This window comes from Serinus canaria, chromosome Z (assembly GCF_022539315.1).
Source record: "Serinus canaria isolate serCan28SL12 chromosome Z, serCan2020, whole genome shotgun sequence".
Classification (NCBI taxonomy): domain Eukaryota; kingdom Metazoa; phylum Chordata; class Aves; order Passeriformes; family Fringillidae; genus Serinus; species Serinus canaria.
Window position 1 is genome coordinate 16,971,787 of NC_066343.1, and position 12,725 is coordinate 16,984,511.

General features: G+C 39.5%; 1 protein-coding gene across 1 annotated transcript in view; it reads left to right on the forward strand.

Moving 5' to 3' along the window:
* Positions 1–1,396: 1,396 nt before the first annotated feature.
* Positions 1,397–12,725, forward strand: part of EFNA5 (ephrin A5) — a 207,236-nt gene continuing 195,907 nt past the window's right edge. Inside the window, exon 1 of the mRNA XM_050986511.1 lies at positions 1,397–1,537. Coding sequence (XP_050842468.1) covers positions 1,413–1,537 — 125 coding nt within the window. The 5' untranslated portion in view covers positions 1,397–1,412. The remainder of the gene's footprint in view (positions 1,538–12,725) is intronic.

The window sequence follows — 12,725 nt, forward strand, 5'->3', positions numbered from 1 at the left end:
CTGCCGCTGCATTCAAGTTTATTTATTTGCCTGCTGGCGTGGTATATTTTTCCTTGCTGCTCTTGCTGCTGCTTCAGAGGGAAAAGGGGAACAGCTGTTGGGAAAGACCGAGAAGATCTGGGGTGGTTGGTTTTTCGATCTCCCTATGTAGTCATCTGAGGGGTGGATTCTTTTACTCTCACCTCCTCTCTGACCCTTCAAACTGTTTTATCCTTCCGCAGAAGTTGATGTTCACGGGACTGGACGCTGCTTTATCTCAGAGAGGCTCCGGGAGGCTGAATTAGGAGATTTCCGCCCCTCGCCGTATCACTCCGTTCGTTTCCCGAGCAGGAGAGGCCAGCCAAGACCAGCATCATCAGAGGAGTTTGCAGGCTTGATTTTGCACTTCTCCGAGATTTTGCTTTTCTCCACGCCCTCTCATAAAACAATTTTTTTTTTAACTTTCATCTTCTTGGTTTCCACACCGCTACATTTCTTGGATTGGCCGTTTTTTCCTGCCCCCCGCCTTTTTTTTTTTTTTTTTTTTTTTTTTTTTTTTTTTTTTTTTTTGCCTTTGCTGTTGCTCAGTCCTTGGTGCATCCACCGCCCAGGAACAGGAAGGACAAGAAAAGCACTCCACAAAGTCTCCTTCAAGACACTCCGTGCTGCAGAACAGGCTTCTCAACTCCATCAGCGCAGCGAGCAAACTCCTCAGGGCTTTTGCTTCTTCCCCCCTCTTCCCCTCCCCCCCCCCTTTTTTTTTCTCCTGTTTTTTGTTTGTTGCTCATTTGCGGCGAGCGGAGGGCCAGAAAGGAAGACACAAACTTTGTGCTTTGACATTTGCGGGTACTTCTCCTCCCGCTACCAGCCGGCGGCCTTTAATATATTGCCCGGACCCCCCGTGGGCTTCCAGGGGAAAGATCTCCTCCTCCCCGCTTTTCTCCCTCGTCTCCCGCTCGTTCGCTCCTTCCATCCCCGCTCACTCCGGCCCTCAGCGCCGCTGGGGCCGCTCGCAGGGGGCGGAGGAAACGCTGCTCTCGCCCGCCCGCCGCGTCGGCGGGCCGGTGTAGTCGTGCCGTGGGCTCCCTGCGGAACTCCCGGTGAATGAGAACCGCTCGCCGCTTGCTGCCGCCACCCGTCTCGGCCCCCACTACCCCCTGCCAGGGTGAGACTTCCTGAGGGGCCGCGGATCGCCCTCCCCGCCGGCTGCTCGTCTGCGGCGCTAGGCGCCCTCCGCTCGTTGCGGCGCGGCACGCCGCGGAGCCCACCGCCTCCGCGCTTCGCTTTTTATTCATTCACCCCAGAACTCCCGAGCCCCTGCTCGGTTCCGCCTGCCTTCTTCCCCGTTCCCTTTTTTTTTTTTCCTTTCCCCTTTCTTTCCCTTTTCTATATTTTTCCCGCATCCCGCCTCGCCGCGCCGCCGGCCGGGCGCGATGTCGCACGTGGAGATGCTGCTGCTGGCGGCCGCGGCGCTGTGGGTGTGCGTGCGCGGGCAGGAGCCCGGCGCCAAGGCGGTGGCCGACCGCTACGCCGTGTACTGGAACAGCTCCAACCCCAGGTACGCGGGGCGGCCGCGGGCGCGCACCGGGCAGGGGATCGGCGGGCGGGCGCACAGCGGCGCTCCGGCGCCGGAGACTTATGTCGGGAGACCGGCTGCAAGAAAGAGACGAAAACTTTTCTTTTACGGAGGTTCAGGGCTGCAGCCAGCGATGGTGCGGGCGGGTGGCTGGGGTGATTTTCTCCTGTCCTCTATCCCTTCCCTCCAAGGCTTCCCCGGGATCGGCCGCCGCCGGCCCGCAGGAGCCGGATGGATGCGCTCCCGGCGAGGGACATGGGCGCCCCTCGCCGCGGGGCAGCCCTGTCTGCTTCCAACCCTGCTCCGGGAGCTCGGGAGTGATGAGGGGCACAGGTGGCGGTCCCCCGGCGGTGGCCCGAAGGGTTCCTTTGGCGGGCGTGGTGGCCAGCGGTAGCAGGGAGCTGGCCCCGGCAGGGCTCTGCGCCCTCGGCGAGACTTCCGCGGCACCCCGGCTGAGGTGGTTGTCAGGGGCGCCTTTGCCCTGCGCTGCCCTCCGGCGGGGGCTCTCCCGGGCGGGCTGGAGGTGAGGAAGAGAGGTAGGTACGCCGTCCCGGGCCGGGGTCTGCCGGTGCCGCCGGACACAGGACGGCGCGTTATCGGGGTCCCCGCATTCGGGGCCGAGTGATGCTGGCGCAGTCGCCCCCCTCTCCTGGCGCCGGAGGGTTCGTAGCACCGGGCTCTGAGTGCAGTTTAGCTCGGGAAAGGGAGGTTTCATTTAATTGTATTTTTTTTCCCTCATGAAAACTCCCTCATGGGGAGTTTTCCCTCATGTTTAGCATCAGAAAATTTCAGTCTTCCTCCAAATGGTATCCATATGTTTAGGTAAAAAGTCGTCTGGGTGTTAAATATTTTTGCCTTGTAAAGGTGCCCGTGGCAGGCTTACTTTTTTTGTTTGTTTGTTTGTTTTTTGTTTTTTTTTTTTTTTTTTTTTAAACCTGTCAGGCTAGTCTAAGTAAATTTGGGGACGTTTTATCTTACGTTATCTCTTTTTTATGCTTCTGATACTGCTGTTTGGCTTGAGATTAGCACATTGATTTTTGTCACAGGTCATGTTTTTTTATAGATCTCTGTTGCCTGCAGAAAACTCCACTGCTCGGTATTCTAGAGTAGGTTTGAAACAGGTGATGCAGAAGTTAACGAGTAGAATTTTCATGTGCCCAGGGTTAGCTAGTCTGTCCAGCACTTTATTACTGTGCTCCTGATCTCAACACCTCAGCAATAAATAATTGGCCCAAAAGCTTGAAGCAGAAACAAGCATGTTTGGATATGATGAGCATCTGTGATTTGAAATGCCTCTCTCTAAATTTTCCTCTTTCTACATGTGTTGCTTGAAAAAAACTGCTCAGAGTAAATAAGATGAAAAGTTGCGCCTCACATCACCCATCCAAGAACATATGTCTGCAAAATTTGCTTGCCTCTGAAAATCAGAATTTTTATTTCTGTTGTTATGCAAAATGAAATGTAACTGCTAGAAAAACAAATGAAGTTATAGTCTTAAATCCCATTGGGCGAAAGGAGGATCATTGAAAGAAATAGGTGTGACTAAATGCATACACTGCTAGTGTAACAGTTAAAATACTTCAAAAATATTAGATTAGATATTAATATTTAGATTCAAGATATTTCACTTCTGTTGTCTTATGTGTGATGATCATAACTGTACACGTGTAAAGACAGTTCAAGGTACAAACAATGCTTACCAAGTCAATGGGCATTACACTGAATTATATTTACAAGGATTCAAGAAAATGAAATCATATATTAATTCTATACTACTCTTATTAATCCAACACCAACATCAGCACACTGCAAAGAAAACTTAGTTTTGTTATTCTTCCAAACAGTAGAGGAAGAGTTAATTTTAAGATGCTTCTAAACCTTCTGTTTTAAAACCAAACATTTCTTGTCTTAAAATACTGCTCTGTCACAATGGATGTATCTATTTGGACATGTCATGTTTATTTGTGAGTTTAAAATATGAGAAAGACCAGGGTGCATATGCAACTCTCCTTTGTTTTATACAGCATGCCAGTTTGTGTGTGCTTTCTAAGTAACATGAGCGTTACAGAAAAACAGCCAAACACCTGAATGGTAGGTGGGAGAGACCCAAAGAATAGAAAGCACTTCTCTTTTCAATTTGTTTCATCAAAACCTGAGCTGAAGGCAAAATTGTCTTTGGATATCAAAATTTTTAGAGCATTTAACAATGTTGCAGGAATAACATTGCAGGATTTATCTTCATCTAGAGGCACACTCAGGAGATGAATGCATGGAGAATAAATAGAGATGCTTACTTGGTGATAACTATTTGAAATTAGAGGACAAAATGTACTGTCATTCTATAAACACAAATAGTACCGTTGTCATTTAGCTTACTTCTTTATTGTATTTATTCAGAATTAACAAACTGCCATTGAACTAATTAATTCCTTTAAAAATTGAAATATTGATCATCTTTATAATGATAAAGGAACTCTAAATTAAGATTTCATTTAAACTTTGAAGAATTTGATAATGATTGTCCTTCCTTCAGATTTGATGATTTAATTTTTATTAGACTCCAGCAACTTGCTGAAATATGTTAAGATTTTTTTCTCATTGAAAGACACATTAGCAAATTGTTGAGTGACCCAGTTCATAAATACTCCTGGTATGAGCAATGCTTGGTAAATAAAAAATCAGGGGAGTCTATTAGAAAAATTGATATTACATTGCTTGGTTAGTTGTCAAAGTTCTGCTAGAACAATTAGAAAGTGTATGGTCATTATTGTCAGCATGTACGAGTAACAAAGTGTTTTATTTTTACAGAGTCAAAGGCCATGCTTTACTTTTCTTTCATATTTAATTATCAGCATACACCTTTTATAAATGCTGTAGTCCAATTCCAGGTGAAAATATGCTCAGGTATTAAAATTTTGAAGTGTAAATCAAATAACTTTTTTTAGTCCTTTTTTTTCTTTTTTTTTTTTTTGATTGGAAATGAATCCTCAAGTAAGCTCAAAAATGTGATTTCTTTTATTTGTTTATTTATGTAGGCTTAGACTTATGTGAACACAAATTCTGTCACCTTAAAGTGCATTAGTCATTCAGCACCCTTTGCATATATGTTTTCTTATATGGGACTGCAGAGTATTATCATCAGGGAATATTATTCTGAATATAATGCTCAGTTTTGGAATGGAGCATATTAATTTAATCTTGATTGGTAGTGACCTTTTTAATTAGAATTCAGACTGAATATAGTATACCAGGGCCAAATTTTGAAGCGGTCTACCTGCGTCATGCCTGCTACTGTTTTTAATCTTGTCACGGTTCAAGCTGAACTACTTGTTTTAATTGTTGCTACATTTTTCTGCTTGCCAGGATTATGCTTTAAGATTGTGGTTTCTATTCGGTATTTCCATGTAAGTTGTTTCAGTGTCAGGATATGTAGCTTCATAGATTGTTGGTTGGTTTCAGGGTGGTTAAAAATACTTGAATTGCAAGTCTAGTTTCTGGTCATACATAGAGGCCATAGCTTCTAGTCTCACAAAAGCAAATATTTTTTATTAGGTGTATTACTGGATTTGGTGCATTTTATATAAGAAAATGGTACACCAAATCCATAGAATAATTGTTATAAAGACACAGGATGCTGATATATTTTCTCTTTGTGTATGTATGTGGATAAAATCAGGAAATCAGATGGTAAATAGAAAATTTAGGTATTTACAAGTAATTTAAATTTCAGCTTGTGATTAAACATAATTAAACAGGATACCACAATTTGGTCAGTGTAGCTAGAGGCCTTTTATTTAAATACATATTTGGGGAAAAATGAGTGGATACTTCTGAAAATTCTATGCATAGGCCAGAATTTCACAACCTAGATTTCTCAGCCTATGTGGATTTTGTAGCTGAGTATTTAGGAACTAATTCAGAAAAGCATCTTACTTCTTTGAACTCAACCCTTACACACCTAAGTTCTGCTGCAGTTGTGTGGGTGGATAGATGTGTGCTTAAGTGCCTCCCTGGGCCAGCCAAATTCACAGATTTAGTTTTGAGAAGCTCTGGATGTGGCAGCTCATGCACACCTGGCGCTTCTTGGAGCACACTCATGGGCTGGATGGGGTCTGAGTGTTTTGCCATCTGTTATGTGTTTGTGGATTTCACCATAACACGTTAGTTGTATGTGCTGAGGTCATGTGGCTGGTTTTTTGCTCGGTTTGCCTTTTTTTGTTGTTTTCTATATAGATACAGTTCTGCCTATGTACAGAGTTGAGAGAAGCCATGCAGAAATGGCTGGAGTAGGAAGAAAGCAGTTACATGTGTTAAGAAAACTAGGAAGTTATGGATAAAGAAGGGTAACGTCAAAGGGTTTAATGTTGATATTATGTATAAGTTTCATATGTCAAAGGAAGCATAGGAGCCTAAGTACTTGGGGTATACATCCTTGTAAATATATTATACATATATATAAACCTATTTTGAAATAGCATAGCTTGCATTTTGACAGCATTTTATCCAGCAGCTTGCTCAGATAGCTGAAGAAATCTCTGACTGGTTCCTTGTAATTAAAAGATCAGTAGTAGAGCTGTCAATTCTTTACACCTACTTTCTCTGCTTTTAATAGTTTCATTAACACCTTGTGTCTCCAAAAGAACGTTAGTGCTTATTTTAAAAGTGGGTGTTTGAAACAGTTTGAAACCTTCTATGGAAAAACTGCTCAAAGAACAATAGTTTCACCGGCCTCCACCCTCGTATGGAAGGCACCTTGTTAAGTGGTACCTGATCTTCATTCAATGCTTCTTATGAAATCTTTTTTGAGTGCATGTAGTCAGGACACCTCATTGCATTCTTTCTTCTAGCCCTGTATGCTTTTTGAGAGGGACAGATAAAGATGAGCCTTTCTTTCTCTCCCCTGTTGCTATGATCTCAGCAATCTACCAGCTTCATGCTGGGCTGAAAAGATGAATGAATGCAATTAGTCCTTCAAGAGTCAGGATCATTACATTCATATGGACAGGCATATGTAATGTATATGGCATATGTAATGAGAATATATATATTTCAGTGTTTGTATGTATATACTTACATATGTGTGTATGTATGCATTGAAGTGTGTCATTAGGTGACGATGTGGTGTACATTGTATTATGAATATTGTGTGAAGGAAAAAAATCTGAAAATTATTTTCTAAAATTGAACTCTTTAGTGTTTAGAAAATGAATGGAATTTCCATCAAATTTCCAGGTCTAATTTTCCAGCTAAGGCATTTTGTGTTAAAGTTCAAAGCAGTAATAAGAGAATTATTTGTAGATTCTTGTGTTTTAGTTCTTGGCCATCTTCCCAGTTGGCTGTTTCTTCACACGCTGGTAGTTCCTGGGTCAGTAGGTGGGCAGGTAGATAAGCTAGCACTCGGGCACAGCAATGTAAAATGAAACAGAGAAGAATTACATGAGTGTGCTTTGAGACCTCTCCTAGCCTTTTTGTGTGTCTTGTGACAACTTCCAACACCAGTCTTTTGCTGGGTGGAGGACTGCAGCATTGTTGAAATACTAGACTACCAAGAAAACATGTAAAGAAGGTTGGTCATTGGGAACAGCTGAGAGAAGATGCTAACAAGGACACAACCTTTCCTGGTGAAATGAGTAGACAGTAGTTTGTCCATGCCTTTAAAATATGCCTCCATTGCTTTGGGTTACTGTTTTTCAATTTTTTTTTTTTTTCAATGCAATTGGAAGTATTTTAGATTTGCGATTTTCTTCAAATAAATATTCTTTGCTCTGCTATGCAGTTCTGAGCATTGTTTTAAAAAAAGTATCTTGAGTCTCATGATTAATATAACATTCCAGTGTTTCTGAATGGTCTAATTAACTTCTGAGAATAAAGTTTTGTTTAAGTTTTTGTTGCACTCGTGCTTAAAATTTAGTCAGTCAGCAGCACACCAACATAATGAAATGAAAACATTTGGTTTGAAGTAAACAGATAAGTTATTGCAATTGCATTTGATGGTATTACAGTTGTTATGGGTAAGCCATACTGTGAGGTACTTCAGCACAGCTGAATGAAAGAATAGAATCATTCACGCATTAGGAGTCTTCCTTGCATTTTTGCATTCTCCCTTTTCATTGTAGTCTCTCCAAGCTAGATTATGGTTGAGCTCATTTAAAATTGTGTGTGTTATTTTACAATATGCAAATATGTATAGATATCTGAAATCCTCTTTTTTAAGAAACTGAGCCTACCTTTTTATGTTACAAAAGCACAAATTCCTATTCCCATATATTTTAGAAAATAATTTGACTTAAAATGAAGTATGTGAAAATACATGTATGAGAAAACCCCCACTGTTCTGCGAGGATTGAGATTGTATTTCTCCACCATAGTATGCCAGAAAAATACAGTAAAAGAAAAATACATCCCTATATATATATATATATATATATATATATATGTATATATATTTAATCTGGGGAAACATTCCTTCTGCTATTGACAGGTTGATGGAAATACATTGCTAGATCGTAGCTTTATGAAGGGAATGAATTTATTTTAGACCGCTGCAAAATGTAGAGATGTATTCTGGTGTCCGTATCCTGTTAACTGGTATGCAAAGAGCTTTATGGCCTTTTTCTCTTTAAACGCATGACCAGTGAAAATACTGTCAAAAGAAAAATCAACTAACAAGAAGCTACTCAAACATCCTGTTAATTAGCAAGATCTACTTGAGTTGCTAATACCAATTAAAGCAATTCTTCAGGTTCTGCAATTTTTACTTGAAAATTACAATTCTTATGGTCACTTGCATTATAGTCTCGTGGAAGAATTTTCCTATCCATGATGACATATTGCTTGGAAAAACTACCTTAGACTAACAAAACCTGTAAGTTATTTTTCATGTTCATTTTTTTCCCATCATTAGATCAGCATATTAAACTGTTCAACAGTAGCATCTGCAGTAAAAAATCTTATTTTACTTTTATCACTGAGTAACTTTATTTTTTGTTTGTTTTCTTCGAGCTTTTGAAGAGCCTTCTTATTTGATAGGCACCATCTTTAGGTTTTGTTTATAGTGTTTGAAATGGTGCAGTGTGTAGAGAAGAAATTATTTGTTTATGAATCATTGGGTGAAGCAAAAGAAAAAAAAGAGTATTAGATACATTAACTTTGATGCTGATCACCCTCTGCTAAAACATATTTTCTTCATTCTGAAAGATAAAATTTGGACTCATGACATTTAAAAGGATGCATGTTTTGACAGAATGTATTTTGTGCCATAATTAATATTTGCTATGGAGCATTGACCTTCTTTATTCATTAAAATAATATAACACTTCCTCCCTGAAATTACTTAGTTTTTCTTGCTTGGGGGTGGATATTGGCCGTAGCAGGCATGTTCATATGGTGAGAGTTGTTCATCAGTAGCAGTTGAGCACTGCAGCTGTTCCCTGGTGGATAGCAATGAAGCACTACCTTTTTTGGTTTTGTGGATGTCAAATAGTATTTTTCATACTTGTGTTACAATTCAGGAGAACTTCCTTCTCTTTACAGACATTCAAATCATATTATCTTGTCAGACAGTGACTTGCTAAGAAATATATAAATATTGTTGTTATAATGCTATTACCGTACATGGGACTTTTTGTTTTAATTTTTACTTTTAATTTGTTTCAATTTTGTAAATAAATTTATGTATCTTTTCTTAGCCTGTGTCTTGGAAACTGGAACTGAATACATTCTAACTCTTCTTAATCAAAACTAAACAAAAAAATCCCCCAAATCTCTTAATGTCTAATATTTTGTTGGATTTGTAATGCTGTATAGGTAAAATATAGGGTTTTTTGTGAGGAGACAAAAAAAGCAAGTATGTTATTTTACTTACTGCTAATTTGAATGGTAATCTTTGTAGCAGAGTTGTCAGTCTTCAATGCCAATTCATCAGCATTGGGTAAGGACTTCTAGCAGCTTTAAAGATGTTTGGTCTCCTGCAATTGTTAAAAGTTGTTGCAAGAAAATTTACCAATTAATGCTGCTAATGAGCAGGAAAAACAGCTGCATTGGGTTTTTGTTTGATGGTTGTGGTTCTCCCCCCTGCAACCCCTCCCACTTTATTTGATGTCTAATCAGATTTTTCAGAAAATAGTTATGTATTCATACAAGCAGGGCATTTGGTGAGCAGAAGTTAACAAAGTAGGAGCTATCAATCCTGCTCTCTTTCCTATTGTTTCCAGAAAAGAAGGAAATAAAGAGAGACTCTGGAATTTGAAAGTATTGACCTTCTGACACGCACACACAGCATGGTCATTGCACTGGCACACAAAGTGCCTTAAGCCACCATAATGGCAAACTGCATTTTTGAAGTCACTGATATGAGAGCCAGCTGGATGGGGGATGGACAGCCAACTGTGATTCTGCAGCTATTTGTAAGTTACCACTTTAGAGCCAGACAGCTTCACTTTTATATTCCCAAACTTACCACTTTGGAATAATGTTGCTTTGTTCAGCTTAGCCAGGGATTTGTGACTGCCACATAGACTTAGAACCGTTTGGTCCAGAATTGTGTGGTCATTCTTCATAGAAATCTGCTTCACAGAGTAATTTCATTCATCTGGTCGTGGGGGAGGGATGAGAAACCGTGAAGGGACATTCAGATATAGCATTCTTCAAGGAAATTGTGCATCCACGTTAGCTAGTTGCTTTTTAAAGGTAAAGGCAGAGATTTGGATCAAGCAGTTAAAAGCCAATTCAGACCAATGTTTTAAGATTACGTGTGATCTCTTGGATAGGCTTTCCTTGTATAGTCTGGAAAAGACCTAATATTTTATGTATGACAACAGCTCTTACCCCTGGCCCATTTATTTATTTATTTATTATTTGTTTACCGTTATTGCCCCAATACACTTTTACATAATTTTGCAGTTTTCTTGGGACTTAGTTTATTAAAAATTAGTGATCCATCACTAAGTGGGGTACATTACAAATACTGGTGCTCCCAAAAGGGAGGTTTTGTGCCAAACCAAAATAAATAATAGGGATACAAAAGCTGCCAAAAAGCGTGTCTCCCAATTGCTAATTAATCAGGTGAAAAAGCACCCCAGCAACTGCGGCTGAACATGTAACAGTTTATTTTAAATACTGAATGTTTAAATATGTTAAGGGGGCACAGCATCTCTGTTTCTAGCTATATTTTAAAAAGTTAAATATGTGCTGGAGTCAGTGAGGAATTCTTTTAGGTTGATGGCATTTTCAGTGCATAGACCTCTTTCAAAAACCCTCATACTATTAACAAAAAAATTAAAGATGTTGATTTTTTTCTGTTAGTGTCTGTTTGTTTGTGGTAATAATAATATCTCTAGACAACAACCCAAGCCTTAGAAAAGATGTTTTAAAAAACTTCTATCTTTGCTAATCTGGATTACAAGGTGTGATAGAATAAGAACCATTGCTGTGAATATCTGGTTTCCAAAGCTGCCAATCACTTCTGGCACAGCTCCCATCATGGTCGCTGTGCCCATAATTAAATGCCTGTCATTAGTGTATTTTTCCATAACATTTACAATGGAAAAGGCAAGGGGTCCTTGCAGAGCTATGGCTGTCAGGGGAACAATAAAAACTAATTACACACTCTGCTGTCACCATTGTCAGCTCTGCTTTTGGGGGCAAAGAACATGGGAAGTGTGTGCCTAATAATTATATATATACAAAATTTTAAATTTTATATATATCTATATGCATGTATACACAAAGCCCAGTTGGGGAAATTCAGTGCTAGTGAAGTCATATTTACTAAATATGTAAAGACGACTTGAAGTCATCTTTACATATTTAAAGATTATTATTCTTTATTCCAGAGATTTTAATTCTAGGGTTATGTTTGGCCCTTCACTTATGCTCAAGTTGCATGCACTTTTCCCTTTTGCTTTTGAGCCACATTTGCCTTTCTCTTGTTCTGTCTTTCACAGTTTCTGGTGAACTGAGCTTTCCAATAAAATTGCTGCAATCAAGGCCAGTATTTGTCTGCATTTATTAAATGGGTGGGAATCATCTTTTGTATGCTTTTGCTTTGCACAGTAAACTGGAGTAGAAAAAAACTTAATGAAAGCAGCTAGTTTGCATGTTCATGTTTTTTTCTGTTTCCAGCTCATGGTCTGTGGGTTATCTTAAGTGAAATCAGGGTAAGATTTTGGTGTACTGCAGTACTGACTTGACTGAAATGTGTGCTTAAAGACACTGAAAGATTGAAGTTGTGTCTTCACACTAATATTTACTAATTAATTTTTTTAAGATTTAAAAATGAGCATTTACTTAAGCATTTTTTTAGGCCACTGATTTAAAAAGAATGTATCCTCAAAACCAGAATTTTGAATATATTTAGGTACCAAGAGTTGCAGATAGCAGCCATATGGGATTTTAAAGACTGCTTGGTGCCTAACTGTCCTAGATTTTATTTCAGCTATTTTGCACACGTAGTTTCTTAAATACCTTCCAAAAAATGGTCCCCTATAATTAAGTAAATTTATTTAAATACATACCCTCACTTTTAAAAGTAGAAGTCAGAGGGAGCTGATGGGTAGTAATGAGGAATTGAAGTCTGGTTTTTTTGCACTGTATGCTTTGACAGGCACTGCCAGATGTGATTTTTAATTTTTTTTTTAAACACTAACTATTGTTGGATTTTTTTTGCATAATTTTTGTAGGTATTCATGTTCAACCTATTAACACAAAAAGATTCTTGAACTGCTTTGGACGGGAGTTGATTTAGATCCTGTATTGATGATTTTATGGTGTAGTTCTCCTGAATATGAGGTTCAGTACTTAGGCTTGTCAATGTTTGTGAGGTTGTGCAATCTGTGTGAATTGAATCTAGTGAGGAAGCACAGCAGCATGGGACTGCAGAACCCTGTGGGTCTTTATCTGGTTGGGTTCACATAAGTTATAGACTTTTTGAACAGTTTTTGCAGAGTTGGAACTTTGTGAATGGAAGAGGGTAAAAGCAAACCTGGTTGAATGGAGTTTTGCTGATAGCCATTTCAAAAGTGAGAATTGGCTTACTACATGTGATTAGCAGGTAGCCATTAATGAAACTTTGAGGTGTTGAATGCCCTATATAATGTAAAATGGTTTGGTATGTGACAAAAAAATTAATTTAAGATCATGAAGGTAAAATAAATCAGATATAGTAGTACGC